This window comes from Aethalodelphis obliquidens, unplaced genomic scaffold (genome assembly GCF_003676395.1).
Source record: "Aethalodelphis obliquidens isolate GAN/ISIS:26980383/991018 unplaced genomic scaffold, ASM367639v1 scaffold7, whole genome shotgun sequence".
Classification (NCBI taxonomy): Eukaryota; Metazoa; Chordata; class Mammalia; order Artiodactyla; family Delphinidae; genus Aethalodelphis; species Aethalodelphis obliquidens.
In genome coordinates, this window is record NW_020837951.1 from 21802100 (window position 1) to 21825818 (window position 23719).

The 23719-nt window shown below is 45.2% G+C and overlaps 1 protein-coding gene across 1 annotated transcript in view; it reads left to right on the top strand.

Annotated features, from left to right (window-relative positions):
- Positions 1-308: 308 nt before the first annotated feature.
- PTGR1 (prostaglandin reductase 1) overlaps positions 309-23719 on the top strand; it is a 30669-nt gene continuing 7258 nt past the window's right edge. Inside the window, 13 exon segments of the mRNA XM_027105222.1 lie at positions 309-636; positions 1893-2008; positions 3398-3443; positions 4951-4998; positions 5622-5674; positions 5677-5788; positions 9262-9379; position 10095; positions 12219-12373; positions 15271-15392; positions 19236-19315; positions 19318-19352; positions 22838-23014. Coding sequence (XP_026961023.1) covers positions 1903-2008; positions 3398-3443; positions 4951-4998; positions 5622-5674; positions 5677-5788; positions 9262-9379; position 10095; positions 12219-12373; positions 15271-15392; positions 19236-19315; positions 19318-19352; positions 22838-22942 — 981 coding nt within the window. The 5' untranslated portion in view covers positions 309-636; positions 1893-1902 and the 3' untranslated portion in view covers positions 22943-23014.

The window sequence follows — 23719 nt, forward strand, 5'->3', positions numbered from 1 at the left end:
GCCTGGGACTGACTCAGGGCCAGTGGGGAAGTCAAAAGATTGTTACCAGGATCTAGTGTTTATTGAGCTTACCACGCGCCAGTATTAGTCTAAGCACTTGGTGTTAACTCATTTTATTCTTTAAAAAGACTTAATTTTCATAAAGCACTACTCTTATCCCGATCTTGCAGATGGGTCAATTAGGCAGGAAGGGGTTAAGTAGCTCATTCAGAGCTGCACCGTTAGGAAGTGGTGGGCGCAGGCTTGGAACCGAGCCCGGGCACCTTTGCCTTGCGCACACCGCCTCCCTGGATCCACCTTTCCTCCAGGAGTCGGCGGGGAAAGGCCCTACCAAGGGCTGGGTGTTGCAGGGCTGCGGCGGGGTGGGGCGCCCTAGCTACAGGGGCGCTAACTCCTGCCCGGGAGAGTCTGAGACTCACTGAGTAGGTGAGCCTTGAATTGGCTCTTGCAGGGTAAAGAGGTGTTCATCAGGGAGACTGGGGGCAGGCGGGCACGGGGCCAGCACCCGAGTGCCAGGGTCGGGGCGTGGACGCCGGGCAAGCTGCGGGACTGAGGAGGAGCCCCCCGGCCGCGGCCGCTGGGGGAACCCGCCTTCGTCCCCCTGCTCCCTTTAGGTAATGGAGCCTGCGGACGTTGGTAAGTAAATATCCCCACCCCACAGTTTTAGAATCTAGACTCCCCTGTGGCGGAGCGTTTGCGTGCTGCTCGCCCTCTCCTAGTGCTGAGTAACCTCTGCGTCTTGCCCTCGGAAGAAACTTGGAAGCAGGACGCCCGGGCCGATGCTTCCTGGCCCGTGCAGGTTCTTGGAGAGATCGGAGACGGCTGCCGGAGGGAAGGGCGTGGCCTGGCAGTATTTTGGGTGCCTGGCATAGCTGCCTGCACCTGGGAGGGGGCTGGCGAAGGAACGTGCGGGACTACAAAAGTGGGACAAGTGTGGAAGGAGAAGAAAGGCAGGGGTCGGAATTCATTTAACGGACGGGTATGGGCGCGGCGAGGAGGTGGGATCCGGGGGCGAGTGCGCCTGGGCCGGGCATCCCACCTGGCCCCTTTCCTCTAGCGGGGGGGGGCTCGTCCTAATCCTCGCCTGCCTCTGCAGTCGCGCCCTTTCCACGGGTGCTTCTGGACTTATGGCGAGTCCAGAATTCTCAGCGGCTGCCTTTTTTGGGAAAAAAAGACAAGTAGGAACAGGAAGGTTTCGGGTCGAACCACCTCGATCGCTCCAAGCAAAATGCCCTGAGAGCTCAGGGCCGCCTGAATCATCTTCTCTTGGCCTTGTCTGCAGGCAAGTTTAAACCCAAACAGACCCAAATTGATTTCCCCGTTGGTGCCAAAGAAAACTCGCGCCTGAAAATGGGGCTGAGCGCAGCGCCACCCGGCGGCTGTCAGGTGTTCCTGAGACTGCTTGCCTTAGAACGCAGCGCTCTGGCCCTTGGAAAAGATGTGCATGGATGTCGGTTCTTTGTGTTTGATGCTTTTTCTTAGAATTCGCTTCATATGAGGAGAGAAATGGGGTATTTGCACTCCAGGTAGTTGTTCAGTGCCCTAGCGAAACCTTAGCAGTGGCTAGGAAGAATTCGTGTGGGTTAACATTGTTCCTTGCCTTGGAGACTTCTAAGGTAGCCTCAGTTTCCTCTTCTGCACAACTGTGCACTGGCAATGATAATAATACCTATCTTATAGGGAGATTATGAGGGTAAACTGAGATGATAAGTATGACGTGCTTAACACACCAATAGAAACAGTGAATACTACTAAATAAACGTGATTGACGTTAAACGATAATGGTAAAGTTGATGACGGGTAGACCCTGCTGTGTGGCCTCAGTGCAACACTTGGGAGCCATAAGAATCCAGTCACTTCATGGCATTGACTACATGTTCACTGTGTTCTAGGAGCTTCAGGATGGTTCATGCTAAGAGCTGGACCCTGAAGAAACACTTCGTAGGCCACCCTACTAATAGTGACTTTGAATTGAAGACAGTCGAACTCCCACCCTTAAAAAATAGAGGTAAGTCATACTCATTACATTTAAGTTGGAAGAGACTATATCAGTTTGCCTTTGCTGGGTAACAAACTACCTCCACATTTATTGACTTCAAACAACAATCATTTATTAGTTCACAATTCTGTGGGTTGGCAGTTTGGGCTGGGTTAAGTTGGTGGGCCTTGTGTAGGTCTCATCTGGGCTAAATGGTTAACTTAGGATGGTCATCACTCACATGTCATGTTAGCCGGCTTTCTGCTCAGGTGCACGCCTCACTTCTCCTCTCTGTGGCCTCTCTAGCTGGCTGGTTTGAGCTCTTTGTTTTCACTGTGATTTCATAAATCTAGAGCAGCAGGAATTGGCAAGATCCAATATGCAAGCACTTTTCAAACCTCTACTTATATCATCTTTGCTAATATGATGTTCATCAAAGCAAGCCCAGATTCAAGGTATGGCAGTAGACTTCTTGATGGGAGGACGGGAAAGAAGCCCACACACAGGGATGGGTGGTATCTGTGGCCCTTGTGCAAACGGCCGCAGAGACCTTTTCAAGGCTGTGTGTGTGAAGCCTCAATGTCAAGTTAGAAGATCCCTCTACTTCCCTTGAAACTTCCCTGAAACGCATGCTTGGGTGCATTGTTCTTCCTGACTTTCGCTAGCCCATGAGGAGTATTTCCTCTCTGTCCCAGTGAGCCCCACGATGACAGTAGGGCAAGAACTGCCTAGCAGCAGTGTGAAGACCTCAGACTATCCCTGTGAGCAGACAATATCCCTGCAGAAATTGAAGGGAGAGAAATGGCGACACATCCCGTCACATGTTTGGAGATAAGCTTTGCAGAGCACTTGCTAAAGGGTGTCTTTAAGGGCTATTTTCAGGTAGGTAAGCTTTGAGAAAAGGGCATGCAATCAAGTAGCATGGCAAAGTTATCGATCCCATCTAGGTTGGGATAACCTGGAACTCAGAACCAAAATTCCCGAGGATGGGTGCATGAGGGTCACTCCAGCAAAATGCATGTATTTTTTAATACTAACTGAGGCTGGTAATAAAACCCTATGTGAGCCCTGTAACACAGTGGTTACAGATGTGGCCCTGGTCAAGATACTTAACCTAAGCTTAAATAAAATGGAAACAATAATTGTTCAGAACATCGTGTGAAATAATCTATGTAAAGCATGGAGTGAGTGCTGAGTAAACAAACATAATTTTAAATTTTATTTAAAAATTTAAAAAATAATTTTTACTTCTATTAACTGGACTGAGCCCAAGGTGAGAGCTCTTCTTGGCTCTTCAGTAGGAAGCACAGATGAGAGGGCAACCCTGAAGCAGAGAGATTGTCTGTGTTTATTTAGAAGGCCAGAGACGAGGCATCAGGCCAGGGTTTCTAATTGCCTGTGGAATGCTTTATTTTGTAGAGGTCCTGCTGGAAGCTTTGTTCTTCACTGTGGATCCTTATATGAGGTATTATTTTCCTCCAGAAAATTCTTATGTTGTGCACTGGACTCTAGTTTGACGTGGTCAATCTTTTAAAATATCCAGCTGATTCAAGACGCTATGGCTTCCCCGTTTCTCCCAGAAGGATGTCAGTGATGGGATTCACGGATGCTCATCTTTTTCAGGCGAAAGTCTGAGCGGAGCAGTGAGGGATTACACTGGCCCCTTTACTTTACAACCATCCCCTATCTTCATGTGCACAATTTACCTCTCATTGGTCACCAGAATTCCTTCCCAAAAACTTAAAAGAAGAAAGAAGCCAAGCTCGAATTTCTCCATTTCACTACTGGCAAATAATTTGGGTAGAGAAAGACGCTAAGACTAAAATTAGGTTTTCTTGCCTTTCCTTTACCTATATTCTTTTAATTTAGGTAATCTGCAGTCGACTCAAACGTGTGTACTCAGTAAACAGTTCAGGGAGAGGAGAGAATACACGCTTTCACTGGCCACTGACTCAGTAACTTTTTGCCTAGGTAAACAATGCAGCCATCATTCTTTTAAATAATTTTTTTCATAGTTGATGGTAGAGATTAAAATCTAAAGTGAGGGCTTCCCTGGTGGCGCAGTGGTTGAGAGTCCGCCTGCTGAGGCAGGGGACACGGGTTCGTGCCCCGGTCCGGGAAGATCCCACATGCCGCGGAGCGGCTAGGCCCATGAGCCGTGGCCACTGAGCTTGCGCGTCCGGAGCCTGTGCCCCGCAACGGAAGAGGCCAAAAAAGAGAAAGGCCCAAAAACCGCAAAAAAAAAAAAAAAAAAAAAAAAAATCTAAAGTGAAAAATATGTTTCCAAATGTTAACTAGCATCCCTTTTTGTGTATCTAGTGTTTTGGGTAACAAGTACCCAGTGGTACCTGGCTTATGTTTTTTTTTTTTTTTTTTAATTAATTTTTATTGGAGTATAGTTGCTTTACAATGTTGTGTTAGCTTCTACTGCACAGCAAAACGAATCAGCCATACATATACATATACCCCCTCCCTTTTGGGTTTCCCTCCCATTTAGGACACCACAGTGCATTAAGTACAGTTCCCTGTGCTATACAGTATGTTCCCATCAGTTGTCTCTTTTACACATAGTATCAATAGTATGTATGTGTCAATCCCAATATCCTAATTTCTCCCACCCCCCCGCTTTCCCCCTTGGTATCCATACGTTTGTTCTCTACATCTGTGTCTCTATTTCTGCTTTTCAAATAAGGTCATCTATACCATTTTTCTAGATTCCACATATATGCGTTAATATACGATATTTATTTTTCTCTTTCTGACTTACTTCACTCTGTATGACACTCTCTAGGTCCATCCACATCTCTACAAATGACCCAGTTTTGTTCCTTTTTATGGTTGAGCAATATTCCATTGTATATATGTACCACATCTTCCTTATCCATTCCTCTGTTGATAGACATTTAGGTTGCTTCCAACAGTGGGGGTGGAAGGCAGGTTGCATTGGGTTATCAAGTGAATGGGAAGTGAAGAAATTTGGCTGTTAAAAGAAGAGAGAGAGGGGCTTCCCTGGTGGCGCAGTGGTTGAGAGTCCGCCTGCCGATGCAGGGGACATGGGTTCGTGCCCCAGTCTGGGAGGATCCCACATGCCGCGGAGCGGCGGGGCCCGTGAGCCATGGCCGCTGGGCCGGCGCGTCCGGAGTCTGTGCTCCGCAGTGGGAGAGGCCACAGCAGTGAGAGGCCCGTGTAACGCAAAAAAAAACAAACAAAAAAAAAAAAAAAAAAAGGAGAGAGAGAGACAAGGTAGAGATAGGATGAGATTGTAAGAAAGGGACAGTAAGAGAGGAGAATGTTGAGGATTCAAAAGAGAGGAAGGGCTAAGAAATGGAGGGTAGCCTCTGAAGAAGAGAAGAGGCTGATGTCCAGATCACCTCGAGCCAGAGGATGAACACCTCTTGCTTAGAGAGAAGAGTGAGTGACGACAGGGACAGATGCTGGACCAGTCGAGAATTCCTTTCTGAGGGCCCATATTTTTCCTTGAGGAGGAGACACCAATGGCTAAGAATTCAGATGGAGAGATGTGGTAGGGTATTAAATCACAGAACATGAAACTCAATACCCCTTTGTGACCACTAACCATGCAGCATCGGACTCACTTGAAAGGAAAGGGGTTTCCCGTATCTGAATGTGCTGTCTCTTTCAGGGTTGTGGAAAGTAAGAACTCAGCCTTCCCAACAGGAACAACTGTAGTGGCTCCTTCGGCTGGACGGCGCACTCCATTTCTGATGGGAAAAACCTGGAAAAGCTGCTTGCAGAGTGGCCGGACACGTTACCACTGTCTTTGGCTCTGGGAATGGTTGGCATGCCCAGGTGAGTTTCATGGGTTTATTTCACTCATTTGAATCCCTGATATCCTGGTTTTCCAAAATGGTTGGTCCAGAACTTGATCAACGAGAAGAGACTCGAGACGTTCTAGGCTCAGGGGCTGATTAGAAAGGATGATGGGACTAAGAAGGGAAGAAGAGGGGCTAGAGTTAGCCTTGGGACTGAAGGAGAGAGAGGGGAAATCAGGTACAAAGAGAAAGTGCTGGTGAGGGGCAGCATGGGAGGGAGAGGAAGCACAGTCGCTCTCAAGCCTCTGGCAAACGGTGTGACACGAAGAAACCAGCTCCTTCTGTCCCTGGAAAGGTCTTGGCTTCACCCCTCACTCATGTCTGCCTCCATTTCAGAGTTTAAAAAGGGAAAAGGAGTTCAGTGTACCTTGGCCTTTCTGTACTGTCTCTGATACCTCACCTCCTTTCCACATCTGAGTTTCCAGAGGTGTCAGGGGATCTGAAGTTCAAATACCTGAGATGAATCACAGTATAGTTGTACCGTCAGTGTGGTGCAGATTTAAAACACTCAAGTGTCTCTTGGCCTTAACCCTCAGGAAGACTCCTGGTCAGTTCATCCTGTGTCTGCCCTCCAGGGCCCAGCTGCACTTTGCACCTCAAGTTTTCCTCTCATGTCCTGGAGAAGCAAGGTCACCTGAATTCCCTTTGAAGTCCCCCAAATTTTCCTAGCCCGGAAAGTTTCTCTAAGTAATTTCTCCAGGTTGTGTGATCCTTTTCTTTCTTCATTCCTTCTTCCCACCCTTCCTCCCTCTTTCTTTTCACCCTTTGAAGGACTTCTAAAGAATGAAACGGAAATATATATATCCCCAAATGATCAGCCTCCAGCAAAACCAGTCCCATACCCCCCAAGTTCATACAACACACAGGATTTGAGCTCCTCAGCATTGCCACAGCCAAGAGACGACACTGTGAAATTAGAGGATGCTTAAGGCAGTAAACAGAATGACAGCCCTTTCCGGTCTGTCCTGCCTGCCTGTACCCTCTACCAGTGAGAGCTCTTCCTCTCCCACCTTGTTATCCCACCCATCCTTCTCTAAATGGTGAGCTGGGGGTAGGAGCACGGGGGTGAAGGCGGACATGAGGAAACCAAGGAGCCAGTTTCCCATGACTTAGCTGGAGAGAAAGTAATTGGTAAAACATTAGGAGATTTGAATTCTAAAAATAGAGGATAATCTATTCCTTTGTGGGTATATTTCTCATTCACCCGTTTCAAGCCCCTAAGGAGTATGCTTCTACTCCAGGTAATCAGCTTCATACCAGTGGTTCTCAAAGATTGAGGGAGAGGGGTTACATATGCCATGTTTCTAGCCTCCATGAGCAACACACCACCAATTCTTTGACAATTCCTGACATTATGCGCCTTACCAGTGGGATGCGTCAACCCTTCCAGAATGCTGGAACTTCTGCTATAAACTATAAAAGAAGTTGAACTTTGAAACCTAGGGTCTTTCAGCTGTCCAGGCTCCAAAGATTTAACATCCTCCCAAAGTATTGCATTATTTCCTTCTATAGGATCTCTTGTCTTCTTGTTAAGCTGGAACAGTTCAAGTGTTTTGCTCTCCAACCTGTTGATTCTATCCAGTCCCCCTTCGTCCAAAGCATACCTTTCATTTTCCCTCTAGGATTTCTTTACTGCTGGCTTCTTCATCCTACCTCCATTTTACTTTTAAAAGGAGGTGATGTTTGGGAAAGACCTTGTACATCTTAGGTCAGTATGTCTAACTGAAAGCTGATGTTGCAAACATCTAGATGGGAGATTGGGGGAGGGGGTGTACGGGCTGTCATGGGTGGAATGACCCAATCTGAAAATGTACCTTCTGCTTCTCTTTGGGGGTTAGGCTAACTTGCCTAGCATACTCGGATATCAGCATTCATTAAGGCGGTGGTTCTCAGTTGCTTGCATTCATAAAAATCACCTAGAGTCCTATTCAAATTCATATATCCACATCCCAGTATTTTTGAATCAGTGGGTTTGAGGCAGGGTCTGGGAATCTAAATTTTTAATAAAGCTACAGGTGATTCTGCGACAAGTGGTGTTCCATCCATCTTTTGAAAACAGTGGGTTAAGGGAATATTAGATATTTGGATCCTCAGAAGAAGTGCTGTTTGCCTTTCACTGCTTTCCCTTCAATGCCCAACTCTAACGAGCCCTCAGATGTAGTCACGGCTGAATAAGCTTAAGTCACGCCAACGTGTAGTTTTGTTTTACACAGAAATGGCTTTATGTGAATTGTCTGAAATTTTTGCCAGTGGCTTAACAATCACTATAATGGGTATAAATTTCATGGGCTCAGACTCAGGGGTGAAAAAATAGAACTTAAAATTTTTCTACTCCTGTACTTCATTTCTATCTCAAGCTGGTGTAACAAAATAAAACCTCCGTTAAGCCAGTGATTTCTCCCATCATTTCAGGTTTAAAACTCATAATTTCCTTTGTCTTCTCCGTAGGGTTGATGCAAAGCTCACAGGGCTAACACAAACCCAGTAGAGGGGGGACAACTTCTTGCTTTTGATCTTAGTTGTGCGTTGGTCCCCCCCTCTCAAAGTGTAACTTTTCTCGGGCTTCCCTGGTGGCGCAGTGGTTGAGAGTCCGCCTGCCGATGCAGGGGACACGGGTTCGTGCCCCGGTCTGGGAGGATCCCACATGCTGCGGAGCGGCTGGGCCCATGAGCCATGGCCGCTGGGCCTGCGCGTCCGGAGGAGCCTGTGCTCTGCAACGGGAGAGGCTGCGGCAGTGAGAGGCCCGCGTACCGCAAAAAAAAAAAAAAAAAAAAAGTGTAACTTTTCTCATTGAGTCCGCAGCCACATCCCCTTCCAAGCTGGAAATCCACTGAACTGTGGTGGTTTCTTGACCTAATAATCCCCATTGGTGCTATGTGAGCTGCATCTTTGCAGGCCCACTAGTCGTTTCCCTGCAAGCTAACTTCGGCATCTCACTAGGGATGAGGTGGGGAGATTGCAGATGTTCTTTCATACCACTCTGGAGCCATGGGAAGTTCAAGGTGTTTCTTCCTGACCCTCTCAGGCCTAGACACCATATACCGTTACATCTGTTTATGATGTCGTGGAGGCTTTCCCCATGAAGCTCGCCATCTCCCTAGAACTTACATAGGAATGAGGCATAAGCTCTCTGTTCTTGGATCCCTACAGTTTAAGGGGATCTATTTTCTTTCACCCCTGAAACTTGGCCTGGGGGTGGACAGGATGCTTCCCCCCCCTTCCAGCCACCTCTCTGTTCCCTCCCTAGTTCCCATCATCTTTTTTCCTCTCCTGGAGGTAAAGAAGGAGGAGGTGGACCATTAGTGGCTAGTAATATCCATTTCCTATATTTTCTGTCTTTTACCTGGACCCATGGCACTGAGCTGCTGAGAAGGCCTTCAGGGTATATATAAATGAGATACAGGGGAAAGAAACAAATTTATCCCCATAGCCTTACTTTTCTTCCCTTAGCCTAACAGCCTACTCTGGCCTGCTTGACATCTCTGGTGTGCAGGGTGGAGAAACAGTGCTGGTGAACGTGGCCGCAGGAGCAGTGGGCTCCGTTGTGGGGCAGATCGCTAAGCTCAAGGTAAGTGTCTTCCTCCATAACAAACATTTACTCAGAGCCCACAGCGTGCCCTGGGAATGCAGAGGTGAACACAGCAGACCTTTTGTCGTCTCAGGGAGTTTGGTCCACTAGTCGATTTCGTTGAGAAGCTGGAGATGGGGAATGATGGAGAAACGTGGGGGGAATGGGGAAAATGGCGCAGCAAAGATGACCTGAACATTGTAATTTGATACCACTGCAGGTCTCAAGTCAGGAATGGCCTCTGCTAGAGTAGTGAATTTGTAAGCAGTAACTATTTTCATAGTTTTTACTGAACTTTTCTTGTTACAACTTAATCTCCTTTCTTCATGATTGCCCCCAACAATTAAAAGAGGGACTTGATATCAGCCAACCAAGAGTCATCACCCACACAGCCCCATTGCAAAGGCTACTGCAGTCAGCCCAGAGCGGTGGGGCCTCAGCTTGGGAACTAACTCATGGGAGGCACGCAGGGCATGGAAACATTGCCTCTGATCTGGACAGGTGTCTGTGCTCAAGAGATCTGATTTGATGGTAGGGGTGCAAGACATCAGGCAGCTCACACATGGCCAGGATGTATCACATAGTGGAAATGTTCCAAGGTGATCTGGTTTGGCTTATCCTTTGCCAGAGGCTGGATGTTGGATGCAGGATCTAGTTTCTAGGGAAAGAGTTGGGGAGAATACAGATGAGTACAGGACTACAACCAGCAGCCAAGGGTTTGGGCTGGTCTCCAGTGCTAATGGGAGCTTGGAATACAAATAAAGAGATGAGGCTGTCATACAGGTTGCAAATTTTGCAGTTAAGGAATTACATTAGTTTTCTAATGTTAAACCATAATAGCATTCTGAAATAACCGTTATTTACCAATGGTGTATTATGAATTTATACTTTTGGATTTGATTTAATAACATTTCATATAGAATTTTTGCATCTATATTCATAGGTGAGTTTGGTTTAAAGTTTTTTGTTTGGAACTTATCAGTGTTTAGCTTTGGGTTATGCTAGACTTAACAAAATGAATTAGTAATACTTCCAAAATTCAAATTTTAAATGTTTTATTAAAACTTCAAGGGATTTTTGTTTCAAAAATTTGATAGGACATATTTTTTAATTAGGGAAGAGCCGTCTCTCTCCCTTTTCTTATCTTTTTCTTTTTTCTGGCTGTGTCATGCAGCATGTGGGATCTTAGTTCCCCAACCAGGGATCAAACCTGTGCCCCCTGCCATGGAAGCACAGAGTCTTAACCACTGGACCACCAGGGAAGTCCTGATAGGACTCATTCTTAAACCTATTCTTTTAGAAACTCCATTAGAGATTGCCATACTAAGAAGTTTGTGCTTAATCCTTGGAGGAATGACGTGATTAATTCTGCATTTTAGAGAAATCTTTTTGACCCTGGGAGGTGAATAGTTCATAGGGACACAATACTAGAAACAAGAAGTCAGATTAGGATGCTCTTACAATAATTCAGATGAAAATTATGATACCCTGACAGTGAAGATGGGACGTCAGAGGCAGCTTTTAAGGATATTTGTTGAAAAAGAACAAACACCTGGTGATTGGATGTGGCTAGCAAGAGAAAGGAAAGCATCTCCTTTGACCCACATGTTTCAGGTTTGGATAACTGCGTGGTATCACCCACTACAATAGAGGATAGAGGAGGAACAACAGGTAAGAAGCAAGGGAAAGAAAGATTCCATTTTAGACACATTGATTATGAGGCCCCTTAGGCTCTCCAAGTGAAGATTGTTATAGGTCGCTGGAAATACTGATTTGGAACTCAGGAGAGAGGCATGGCTGGAGTTAATAAACAAGGGAATCATCTGCATGAAGGTGGTAGTGAGGTCATAAGAGTAAATGAGATCATCTTATGAGAGTATAAGGTTAGAAGGCAAAAGGACCAAGGATAAGAGATTTTGCAAAATTGTTTTTTCTTGAATCATGAAGGAATGGAAAAAGCATATGGCAGTCGTTTGTACAGATACATGTACGAACCCAAAGGCCTTTCCCCAATTGAGAGTGAACAGAGGCTGATATTCTGGTCTTCACGATACATTCAGAATAGAAGAGAGCTTTCTGAAGATCTACTCTCTATGTACCAATATAAGCTCTAGTCTCAACCTGAAAGTGCTTCTCAGGATGCACTCCAGTTCCTCTATGATTAGGCAGCACCTAGTCCAACGCTTTGGGCCAAATCACAGAACACGGGGCAGTTACCAGGAGGGCTGTCTTTGATATGAGAGTCCCAGGGCAGAGCCAACATTATAGTCTAAAGAGTCACTGCACCAAGAGATAGCATGCAAGTCATTGCAAGGGAGAAGAAGCCCCAACATAAACAGGAGAGTCAAGGGCTTCCCTGGTGGCGCAGTGGTTGAGAGTCCGCCTGCCAATGCAGGGGACATGGGTTCGTGCCCCGGTCCAGGAAGATCCCACATGCCGCTCGCGGCTGGGCCCGTGAGCCATGGCTGCTGAGTCTGCGCGTCCGGAGCCTGTGCTCCACAACGGGAGAGGCCACAGCAGTGAGAGGCACACGTACCACCAAAAAAAAAAAAAAAAGAAAGAAACAGGAGAGTCAAGCCAGCAGGTTGAAATGAGCTGCAAACCACCTAAACATAGGAGGGATCGGTGGGGTGGTCAGAGGCAAGCTGAAGTGATGGTTGGGTTGTATCATAGGCTAGTTTAGGGACGAATTTCTCCTAGGGGGTCTGTTGGCCCATTATATATGTGGCTCAGCACCTAGGAGGGTGTTCTGGAGGAACCTGGCCATTCTAGACTAGGAGGATAGACTTGGCCCATGCTTGTGGTTTATAAATGGTTTCCATTTTTCTCCCCATTTAAGGCTGCAAAGTTGTTGGAGCAGCAGGGTCTGACAAAAGGGTTGCCTGCCTTGAAAAGTATGGATTTGATGTTGCCTTTAACTACAAAACAGTAAAGTCTTTGGAAGAAACTTTGCAAAAAGCCTCTCCTAAGGGTTATGATTGTGATTTTGATAATGTAAGTACAAATTGGACTTAATATCTGATTTACTAGCAAAGCAACTAAGTACTATATGAGGGAATCTACTTCTAGAGTTTCCATCTAAAAATATATGAGGAAAGCACATATGCCTTTTTTAAAAAACAACTTTATTGAGATATAATTTACCTGTTTAAAACATAGAACTCGGTAACTTTTAGTGTATTCACAGAATTGTACAACCCTTGCCACAATTTTAGAACATTTTCATCACCCTGAAAAGAAATGCTTGTGTTCATTAGCAGTCACTCCCCTTTGTCCCCCCAAAAGTGATATTTTGTGACTGGCTTCTTACACTTAGCATGTTTTCAAGGTCCATCCATATTGTAGCATGTACCATTTTTTCATTCCTTTTTAAAAAAATTTTTATTGAAATATAGTTGATTTGCAATGTTACTTCATTTTCTTTTTTTAAAAATAAATTTATTTATTTATTTTGGCTGCATTGGGTCTTTGTTGCTGCGAGCGGGCTTTCTCTAGTTGCGGTGAGCAGGGGCTACTCTTCATTGTGGTGCGTGGGCTTCTCATTGTGGTGGCACAGGCTCTAGATGCACAGGCTCAGTAGTTGTGGCACGTGGGCTTATTTGCTCCGCGGCATGTGGGTTCTTCCCGGACCAGGGATCGAACCCGTGTCCCCTGCATTGGCAGGCAGATTCTGAACCACTGCACCACCAGGGAAGTCCCTCATTTCTTTTTATGGCCAAATAATATTCCATTGTATGGATATATCACATTTTATTCATCCATCCATCGGTTGATGGGCAATTGAGTCATTCACACTTCTTGGCTATTATGTATAATGCTGGCTATGACCATTCATGTACAAGTTTTTGTGTGGATATATGTGTTCATTTCTCTTGACTACAATCAGAATTGTTGGGTCATATGGTAACTCCACGTTTAATATTTTGAGGAACTGCCATACTATTTTGCAAAATGGCTGCACTATTTTACATTGTCACCAGCAATCTGTAAGGGTTCCAATTTCCCCAAATCTTCAGCAGAGTTTATTATCTGTCATTTTGATTGTGGCTATCCTAGTGAGTTTGAAGTGATATTTTGTTGTGGTTTTGATTTGCATTTCTCCAATGGCTAGTGATGTTGAGCATCTTTTCATGTGCTTATTGGCCATTTGTATGTCTTCTTTGGAGAAATGTTTGCTCAAATCCTTTGACCATTTCCAGTTGGGTTATTTGTTGAGTTGTCAGAGTTCTTTATATATTCTGGACCCAAGTCCCTTATCAGATACAGTCAATTCTCAGTATTCCTGGTCTATAAGTTCCTATAGAACTTTATGTTCTATAAAGTCACCACAAACACTGAACCATTGCTCCTACTGGAAGTGTGCACACACATGCACATATCTTACATAGATTACAATCTTTAGTCCTTCCTATAACTTCTCTTTTTATTTTAAAAGAGAAAATTTTTGTTTAAAAGTGTTAAGTAACTTGTCTGAGGCTGCCCCAGAACTAATCCTCCCACAGTTGGGATTCATACTCCATTCAGCTGGCCCCAGAGCTGGAGCTTCTTGAACCACTCTGCACTGCCCCCTACTGTCTTCATCCTCTGGTAATCTCGGTATGAGAGCTAAAAAAAGAAGGCAGACCCTTGGCCTTTTTTGACCTCAGCTGGGAACTTTGTGTCTCTTTTGCCACTAGCCACTCTGTGTATGTCTGCAAATGACCAGGGAAAGCTCTATGAGTATTGGGGTTATAAATAATACTAGCAAGTAGTCCAGTTCTCAATTATGGAATATACTTAAAATGAGGATCATTAGTAATAATATCTCCTGTATAGGGTTTGCAAATATTTTCTCTTATTCTGCGAGTTGCTTTCACTTTCCTTTATTTTTCTTCCACTTTCTTGATGGTGTCCTTTGAAACACAAAAGTTTTAAATTTTTGATGAAGTCCAATTTAGTTTTTCTTTTGTTGCTTAGGCTTTTGGTGTCATGTCTAAGAAGCCTTTGCCTCATCCAAGGTCACAAAGGTTTACTCCTATGGTTTTTTCCTAAGAGTTTTATCGTTTTAGCTCTTATATTTAGGTCTATGACACGTTTTTTTTTTTTTTTTTTGGTACACGGGCCTCTCACTGTTGTGGCCTCTCCCGTTGCGGAGCACAGGCTCCGGATGCGCGGGCTCAGCGGCCATAGCTCACGGGCCCAGCCACTCCACGGCATGTGGGATCTTCCCGGACCAGGGCTTGAACCCGTGTCCCCTGCATGGGCAGGCGGACTCTCAACCACTGCGCCACCAGAGAAGCCCTATGACATGTTTTAAGTTAATTTTTGTGTATCGTGTAAGGGAGGAGTCCTATTTCATTCTTTTCCGTGTGGATGTCAGTTGTTCTGCACCATTTGTTAAAAAGACTGTTTTTTCCCCTGTTGAATTGTTTTGGCACTCTTGTCAAAAATCAATTGACTGTAAATGTAAGGGCTTATTCTGGACTCTCAGTTTAGTACTATTGATCTATATTTCCGTTCTCACACTGTCTTGATTGATGTAGCTTCGTAGTAAGTTTTGAGATCGGAAACTGTGAGTCCTCCAACTTTGTTCTTGATATATGGCTTCTGAGTTATTTTTCCATACTTTTAGATAAAGCAATGAGATTACTGAACTGGTCAGAAAACCCCAAATTATAATGAAGTAAAATTTACAAGTTATATAAGGTGTATTTCTACAGTCAAATGAAAATGCCTAGTTTCTAATGTCTCTTTCCAACTGCGATTTTCTGCCCTGCGGTGCTAATTTAATCAGTGTTATTGCTGCTAAAACAAGTATTGTGAAATGATCATTGTGAGTTAATGATTCTCCTGAATCTTCTAGGGTTTAGATTATTTAAAGGTTTTGGTTTTTTGTTTCCCTGTCTGTTTAGGTGGGTGTAGAGTTTTCCAACGTTGTTATCCCCCAGATTAAGAAATTTGGAAGACTTGCTATTGCTATACGTGGGCCCATCTCTACATATAACAGAACCGGCCTCCTTCCCCCAGGTAATGAGCTCACGCACATGATCACAGGTGTAGAAAGACAGGACAAGGAGGAGATTCACAGATATGGTGTAGGCCAGTGACTATCAAAGTATTTAAAAGATTTCCTAATATTCTTGATGAAATAGTATTTATTAAACTAAAAACATATAATTGTGTATATCTGTGCTAAATCAGCTTATATTGGATTTTGACATAGAGAAATAACAGGCGCTGAAAATATGGAAGAAACAGAGTTATTAAAAGTTTTAGTTTTTTACTTACTGTTTTCTGCAAAGTTGTGAAAAGCCATGATTTGATTTAGAAATAGAACACGTTGTCCTGGCTGGAAAAAATGAGGGTTCTTCAGGATATTCGAGATGTGCTGGAGGTTTGGGGGTGGGTAGACGGTGGCTTAATGTGGGTGAAGGGAAAACAGGCTGCCATTTCCTTCAGACAGTAGTGGGCAGAGTTTCCTGCAGCAGCACCAAACTGACAATTTCCACTACAAGGGAAAGGGGCATGCGTTTTCTCTCGATCCCTAGAACGTCCTTGTTTTGCTTCTCCTGTCCGCTGCCAGGCCCTCCATCCCTCACTTCTCCACTCTCTTATGCTGAGACCTTCCCCTCCCACCTCCATGCCCAAATAAGTCCAAAAGCAGTATCAACTAGAGAACTATGTTCATTAAATCTCAGTTTTCTAAGAGATGTCCTATAGGCCTCTTATTTTACAGATGGGGAGATGGATGGCCCAAAGGACCAGAGACTCTTTCAATCCTATTAGCGACAGACTCAAAATAAAAGCAGATCTTCTGAACTCCTCATTCAGAGTCCTTTCTGCTACAAATGATTCTGTGCTATTGGTGAGATTACAGATTTACCTGTGGTCTAAAAATTTTAAAAAGGAGAAAGGGCTTCCCTGGTGGTGCAGTGGTTGAGAGTTCGCCTGCCGATGCAGGGGACACGGGTTCGTGACCCGGTCCAGGAAGATCCCACATGCCGCAAAAAAAAAAAAAAAAAAAAAGGAGAAAGAAGAACAAAAAGGAATCTTCCAGATTACCATCAGGATCCAGGCAACCACAAATAAATGGGTCATTTGTTCTATGATGGGCTTCACTCGTGGGAATGAAACCTTATAACCCTGCTAGTTAACAATACCTCGGCTACACTGAGACAGGTGGATGGGAGTGGAAGAGGCTGAGGAAGGCCCACTTGTAGATTCCCTGTTGGGTTGTGAAAAATCAAAGAGGCTACTTTCTCCAAGAAAGATACTCCAGGTGCACCTGGCAATCTTATTAGGGACTTTTTCCCCCCATATTTTTCTAATTGATGCTAAGCTAGCATCCTGGGAAATCTTCCTGCCAATTGAGCAGAGGTCCAGGATGCATTTTCCTGACCACAGCCCAATATTTTGGATACAGTAACTTGATCTAGGCTTTTAAGCAATTAGTCTTTGCAAGTTCAGCGGCTCAGGGCTCAGGTTTTTGAGACCTATCTGGCCTTGTGGACAAGCTGGCGTTGTCCATTCCATTTTAATCAAGTGAGATTCTGCTCTGCCTCTGATCTCCAGAAATTCTAACATATTTCACTGTTAGGAGAGCTCGGAGGCAAGTACTTGTTTCCCCCAGCTTTCATGCCACATTTGTTTTCTACTCGCAATAAAGAAACCACATCCCCATCAGCACGCACAATCCCAGAAACAGTATTTCATCCTCTTCCAAGATGAGAAAATGAGGACTCCACTTCTTAACCCAAGAGGAATATGGCTGGGGTGAGTCTTCCGGAGAAGCACTCTTTCTGCAAGACTAATCTAGCATTTGGATGTGAACCTCTCGTGTCTCACTCATCTTGCATCAGTTTCTTTTGCTTCAGGACAAAGCCCTACTTTTCCTTCTTTATCTCTCTCTTTTTTTTTTTTTTTGGCTGCTTTGGGTCTTCATTGCTGCAGGCGGGCTTTAGTTGTGGTGAGCGGGGGCTACTCTTCTTTGCGGTGCGTGGGCTTCTCATTGCGGTGGATTCTCTTGTTACGGAGCATGGGCTCTAGGCGCGCAGGCTTCAGTAGTTGCAGTGTGCAGGCTCAGTAGTTGTGGCTTGCAGGCTCTAGAGTGCAGGCTCAGTAGTTGTGGCGCACAGGCTTAGTTGCTCTGCGGCATGTGGGATCTTCCTGGACCAGGGCTCGAACCCATGGCCCCTGCATTGGCAGGTGGATTCTTAACCCCTGTGCCACCAGGGAAGTCCCAAAGCCCTACTTTTCTGACTGCTGACATTACTTTCTTCAAAGTAGCAAGTGGGAACTTGAGGCCTGAGTAATGCCAGTTATGAAGGAGGCTGAAGCTAGATTCTGCCAGTCATCTGGGCTCTTCCGGCCCTGATATTCCCTGGGCATTTTCACCTGACTTCCTGGAACTTGTAAGAGTATGCTCAGGTGCCATTCCCTCAGTTTCTGGTCACTTAGGATCCTCGGGAAAATAAACCAGGCAACCAATACAACCTTTTCTCTCACGCACAGAAGAGTACTATCTTTTTTACAGGCTGCAGGATAGCCCTGTGCTTTTTCTACGCTGGTGGCTCTCAAAGTGTGGGCCCAAGACCAACAGCATCACCATCTCCTGGGGACTTGTTAGAAATACAAATCCTCGGGGCCCACTCCATCTCCACAGTCAGAAGTTGGATGAGGGGCCCAGCAATCGCTTTTCACAAGCTCTCCACGTTATTCTGACACTTAGGAAAGTGTGAGACCCACTGTTTCAGGCTAACTCTTGGTATCTTGAAATGGCGAGGGCAGGGGCAGGTGTGGGATTTGCTGAGCCCCTTGATCTATTCTCTTCTTGGCTTGTAGGCCAGGGGTGGACACCAGTTGTTTTGCATCCGCTTTGAGAACAGAACAGAAATTGATAGATTTATGCCATAAGATGACTGTATTGAGCCATAAAGAAGAACACGCTAAGTATTGTGAATATCAGGGTATTCACCCTTGAGCAGCACAGAAACGTTTCACACGTTATCTTCAGGACCTCGTTCTGTTTCCTAGAACTGTTTGGGAAGCTTTTGGTGGACCTTGCTTCTGGCAGGTGACGGATGAACAGTTCCTGGCTGCCCGGCCTGTACAAGGACTCCACATGTGTGTCGGTTTCCCATGGCTGCTGTAACTATTACCACAGACTCAGTGGCTTAAAACAACACAAATTTATTGTCTTACAGTTCTAGACGTCAAAAGTCTAAAATGGGTCGGCAGGGCTGCATTCCTTCTGAAGGCTCAAGAAGAGACTCGTTTCCCCGCCTTTTCCAGTTCTAGAGGCCGCCTGCGTGCCTTGGTTCACAGTCCCTTTCTGCATCTGCAAAGCCAGCAGCACTGCATCTCCAAATCTCCCTCTCTCTCTCCCTCCCTCTCTCCCTCCCTCTCTCTCTCTCTCTCTCTCTCTCTCTCTCTCTCTCTCTCTCTCTCTCTCACCCTCTCTCTCTCTGTCTCTCTCTCGCTCTGATCTCTGCTTCCATCATCACATATTTTTTCCCGACTCCAATTTTTCTGCATCCCTCTTTCCCTTACAAGGGCCCTCGTGTGGGCCTACCTGTATAATATAGAATAATCTCCCCATCTGAAGGTTCTTAACTTAGTCATATCTGCAAAGCCCCTTTTGCCACGTAAGGTAACATAGTCACAGGCTCTGGGAATTAGGATGCGGACGTCTTTGGGGACCATTATTCTGCCTACCACAGAGTGCATGTTGATTTGTGGGCAGTCCCGTGGGTCAGAAAGGGTGGAGGAAACAGAAGGGAGCGCACTGGGAGAACTCTGACACGCCTCGTACCGCCTGTGTTTTCACCACGGCCACCCGCCTGGACCCTGCTGCCCAAATGTGCCCTCCTGTTCACAGGCCCACCCCGGAGGCCATCATCTTTAAGGAGCTTCACTTCGAAGGCCTCCCTGTCTAGTGCTGGCAAGGAGAAGTCCGCCAGAGGCTCTGAAAGGCTTGCTGACAGGGGTCTCAGAGGTGAGAGGCTCCAGGGCCGCTCCTCCACCAGATCCCCTTCCCTTTGGATGCTGCAGATTTCATTTCCACTGGGAATATGGGTTCATCTCACTGCTCCCCCTTTTATAACAAAATACCTGGAAGTCTTGTCTGCACTCACTGTCTGCAGCCCCTCTTTCCATTCTTTCTTAAACCCGCCTGTCGGGTTTTGCACTGTTGCCATTCCACCAACACAGCTTTTGTCAAGGTCGCCGATGCCCCTCACACTGTGGACTCCAGTCATCGGCTCTTAACATCATTTGGCTGTGGAGGGTATTTGACAGAGAGCATCGCTCGCTCCTTGCTTTCTTTGGCTTCCCTTAGCTCTTGGTTTTCCTCACTGATTGGTCCTCCTCAGACTCCTCTGCTAGCTTCTTTTCTTCTCTCCAAATTAATAACAGTGTCCCAATGCATGGTCCCTGGGCCTCTTCTCTCCTCTGTCCACACTCTCTCAGCCCTTTGTTATCTCATCCACGCTCTTGCTTTTATTTTTATTTTTTTTGTGTGTGGTACGCGGGCCTCTTATTGTCGCAGCCTCTCCCGTTGCGGAGCACAGGCTCCGGAAGCGCAGACTCAGCGGCCACGGCTCACGGGCCCAGCTGCTCCGCGGCATGTGGGATCTTCCCGGACCGGGGCGCAAACCCATGTCCCCTGCATAGGCAGGCGAACTCTCAACCACTGCGCCACCAGGGAAGCTCCACGCTCTTGCTTTTAAATATCATCAGTATGCTGACAGCTCCCAACTGTCTGTCTCCAGCCTAGATCTCTCCCCTGAGCTCTAGACTGTTCAGCAGCTGTGCTTGGATGTGCAATACGCTTCTCCATCTCTGTCTTAAAGTGTTAAAAACTGAAAACGTCTTGATCTTTCCTGCCAAACTTGCTCTATATATAGACCACACCGTCTCAGTTATGACAACCTTTTTAGTTGCTCAATTCAAAAACGTTGAAATTATCTTTGATTCCTTTCTTTCTCTCATATCCATGTCTAATCTGTCGGCAAATTCTGGTGGCCCAACCTCGGAGATACATTCAGAATCTGCCCTGTTTCCCCTCCTCCACTGCCACCATCCTGGTCTAGGCCACCATCTTGTCTGGCCTGGATGTTGTGGTGGCCTCTAAGCTGCTCTCCCACTTTTTCACCCCTACAGACAATTCCCAACACAGCAGCCAGAGTGATCTTTTAAAGCATAAATCACACCAAGTCATCTTACGCTCAAAACCCTGCAAAGCTCCCCATTTCACTTAGAATAAACCCTGCGAGGCTGGACACTATCTGGCCTCCGTTACCTCTCTAGTTTCATTGCTTACTGTCTCTCCCCACACCCCTCCACTTCTCCGTAATTGCTTACTTAATTCTCACCCCCTCCTTCAAGTTTTTGCTGAAAACTGCCTTCTGAATGAGGAAGCTTTGAACATGACCCTATTTTATATTGCAATCCCCCTTCACTGGTTGAGCCTCCTTATCTTACTTTGATCCATAGCAATTATCATCTTTTAACATAATATACACTATAATTCACTTAATTGTCTGTCTCCCTCCCATGAGAATGTAACCTCCCCGAGGGCAGCAATATTCACGCATTTTGTTTGCTGATGTATCCACACCACCCAGGATAGTCTGAATAGGCACTAGGTGAACATTGTCGGAGACGAAGGAGTGTTAGAGGGGCGTATATTTTGCCATGGCTCTTCCAGGTCCTAGAGTGGAGTTGTCTTATAGCCATGCCTTATAGATCCAGAGGAAGAATCCAATCGCTTTGTCCTGAGCTGTGATCATTTTCCCACCTTACGCCATGTGGAGTTTTAGTCAACAGAAATCTGAATAACCGAGGTGGCATGATTTTTGTTTTCCAGGAGAAAAGTGGTACCATACTTCCTAACCCCTGGCTTCCTGATCATTTCCAAATTCAAAGACATAGATGGCTCCCCTGGCATCCCCTGGAGCTTGGCGTTTTTCCCAGTCTAACACTCTCCGAGTGCTGGGCTGGGCTCTTTCCAGGGAGCTGGGAAGAGTGGGATGCGTTTAGAGTTCCCAGTGTGTAGCCTCTTTGTCCCTGTTGGTGAAATCAAACATGATCACAGCTGACAGCAGACACCACTGTGCTGGTGTCCCATAATGCTTTCTTCCTACAAAGTGAACCTAATTATAATTTTGTTCTAAGTAACTAGTGAATTGGTTTAATTTCTCTCTCATCTACTTATTTCTTTCTCATCCCTCCCCCTTTCTTTTTTTTTTTTCTTTGTGATACATGGGCCTCTCACTGTTGTGGCCTCTCCCATTGCGGAGCACAGGCTCCGGACGCACAGGCTCAGCGGCCATGGCTCACGGGCCCAGCCGCTCTGCAGCATGTGGGATCTTCCCGGACCGGGGCACGAACCTGTGTCCCCTGCATCAGCAGGCGGACTCTCAACCACTGCGCCACCAGGGAAGCCCCCTCCCCCCTTTTTTAATACACTTTTTATTTTAGAATAGTTTTAGAGTTACAGAAAAATTCCTGAGAGTAGAGAGTTCCCATATACCCTGTATTCTATTATATCCTAATTTCCCATATTATTAACATTTTATATTAGTATTCACCCTCTACTTTTAACCTCTAAACTTTTGATTATAGCTTTTGACCCTTTCCAGGTTCTTGGCCTCTTCAAGCACAGGAATGAGCTGGGGCTTTCTATTGTTGGTTAAGTGTTCAAATCCCAGCTTCCCTACATACTAGTTGAGTGACCTCAAGCAAATAAATAGTCCCTCCATAAATCCACAAAGGATGCTAAACCATCACTGGATATATTAGGGAAAAATAGTATAAGGTGACTTAGGTCTCCACATAAGACCTCTTTAAAATAATGTGAGAATGTGAATTAGTTCTATTTAGTAGACTGTGCCTTGTAGAAAAAAGAGAAATGAAAATCCTTCTTCACTAAATGAACTCTTCCCTCCCACACTCCTAAATGAATGTTAAACACTTACTGAACAAATCTTGGCTTGAAGGGAAGACATATTTTTAGACTGCCATCGTATTTACATTTCCTGAACAGGTTCTGCCTCTTCAGGGGTCAAATAGAGGTAATGATGCTACAGCATTGGGCTACTGGAAAGATGAACACAGATGATACCCTGCAAGGATGTCCCCTGCTCCATATGCTTCCGCCTCTTCTGAGATCATTACATTATTAAATTTTTTGTTCAATTTACTTAGAAATTAGTTAATTGCTTCCTTGTGACATTTCTCGTATTGTTATGCTGTGATCTGACGCCTATTATTAAACTCTTATGTGTGCTGTAATCTGTTACATACACTGTGTATGTGGGTCATGCCCCCCAAATGACTATAAGTTCAAAGAGGACAGGCTCTCCACTTCCTAGTTCCAAGTTTCCCATGATGTACTGATAAATTTGTTGCTACAGTGAGAAGAGTATATAATTTAGAATATGAAATTAATCTATTATGTTTGTTGTTGTTTTGATACAGGGTAAAATCCAGTACCATGAACATATCACTGAAGGATTTGAAAGCATGCCAGCTGCATTTATGGGAATGCTGAGAGAATTTGGGGAAGCAATAGTGAAAGCATGAACAAAAATGACACATGGAATCTAGAAATCATTTGGATGATTACTTAGTTTCTTTATAATCATTTAGTAAAAGGTATGCTGTCTTCATGATCTAAAAAACATTCATTGTAATGCATCTGATCTACCTAATAAAATACATTTAAGTGGAATATAATTAGCAAGAGAGAGGGAAAATTTCATATTGAACAATGGCCAAGTGAACTTACTGCCTGCTATAGTTCCCTCAGGGTTATGGTAGAAACTAATGGCTCTCGAGTCCAAAAGTTTACTGCTTCTGTGACCTTGAACTTCTGATTTTTCATCTGTAAAGTGAGGACAGTAACATCTGCTTCACATACATATTATACATTTATTTAAAACACCAGCATAACACGTGGCATATATTAGGTACTCAGTAAGTGTTAGCTACCTCCCTGCAGAAATCAGTGAATTTGAAGTCAAGATCACCACCCCTATGGCTTATGGTTACACAAGGAGAAATAACCATTGCTGATGTACACGGACTCAGGGGAGCCCCCATTGGTCCTCTGCGGGCAGGTCTAATGTGGCAGACCAAGGAAGGAATCTATCGCTCACAACAGCTACAAAAAAAGATAACATATGGGAATCTTTATAAGCCAACAAAAATGTGAGAGATTATTATGAAGAAAGCTTTGAAACATGACTAAGAAACACAAAAGAAGACTGAACATATGGAAGTTACCATGCTCTTGGACTGGGAGATTCAGTATCATGAAAATGTCAGTTCTGTTGATCAATTCTGCTACCAAATAGAGGA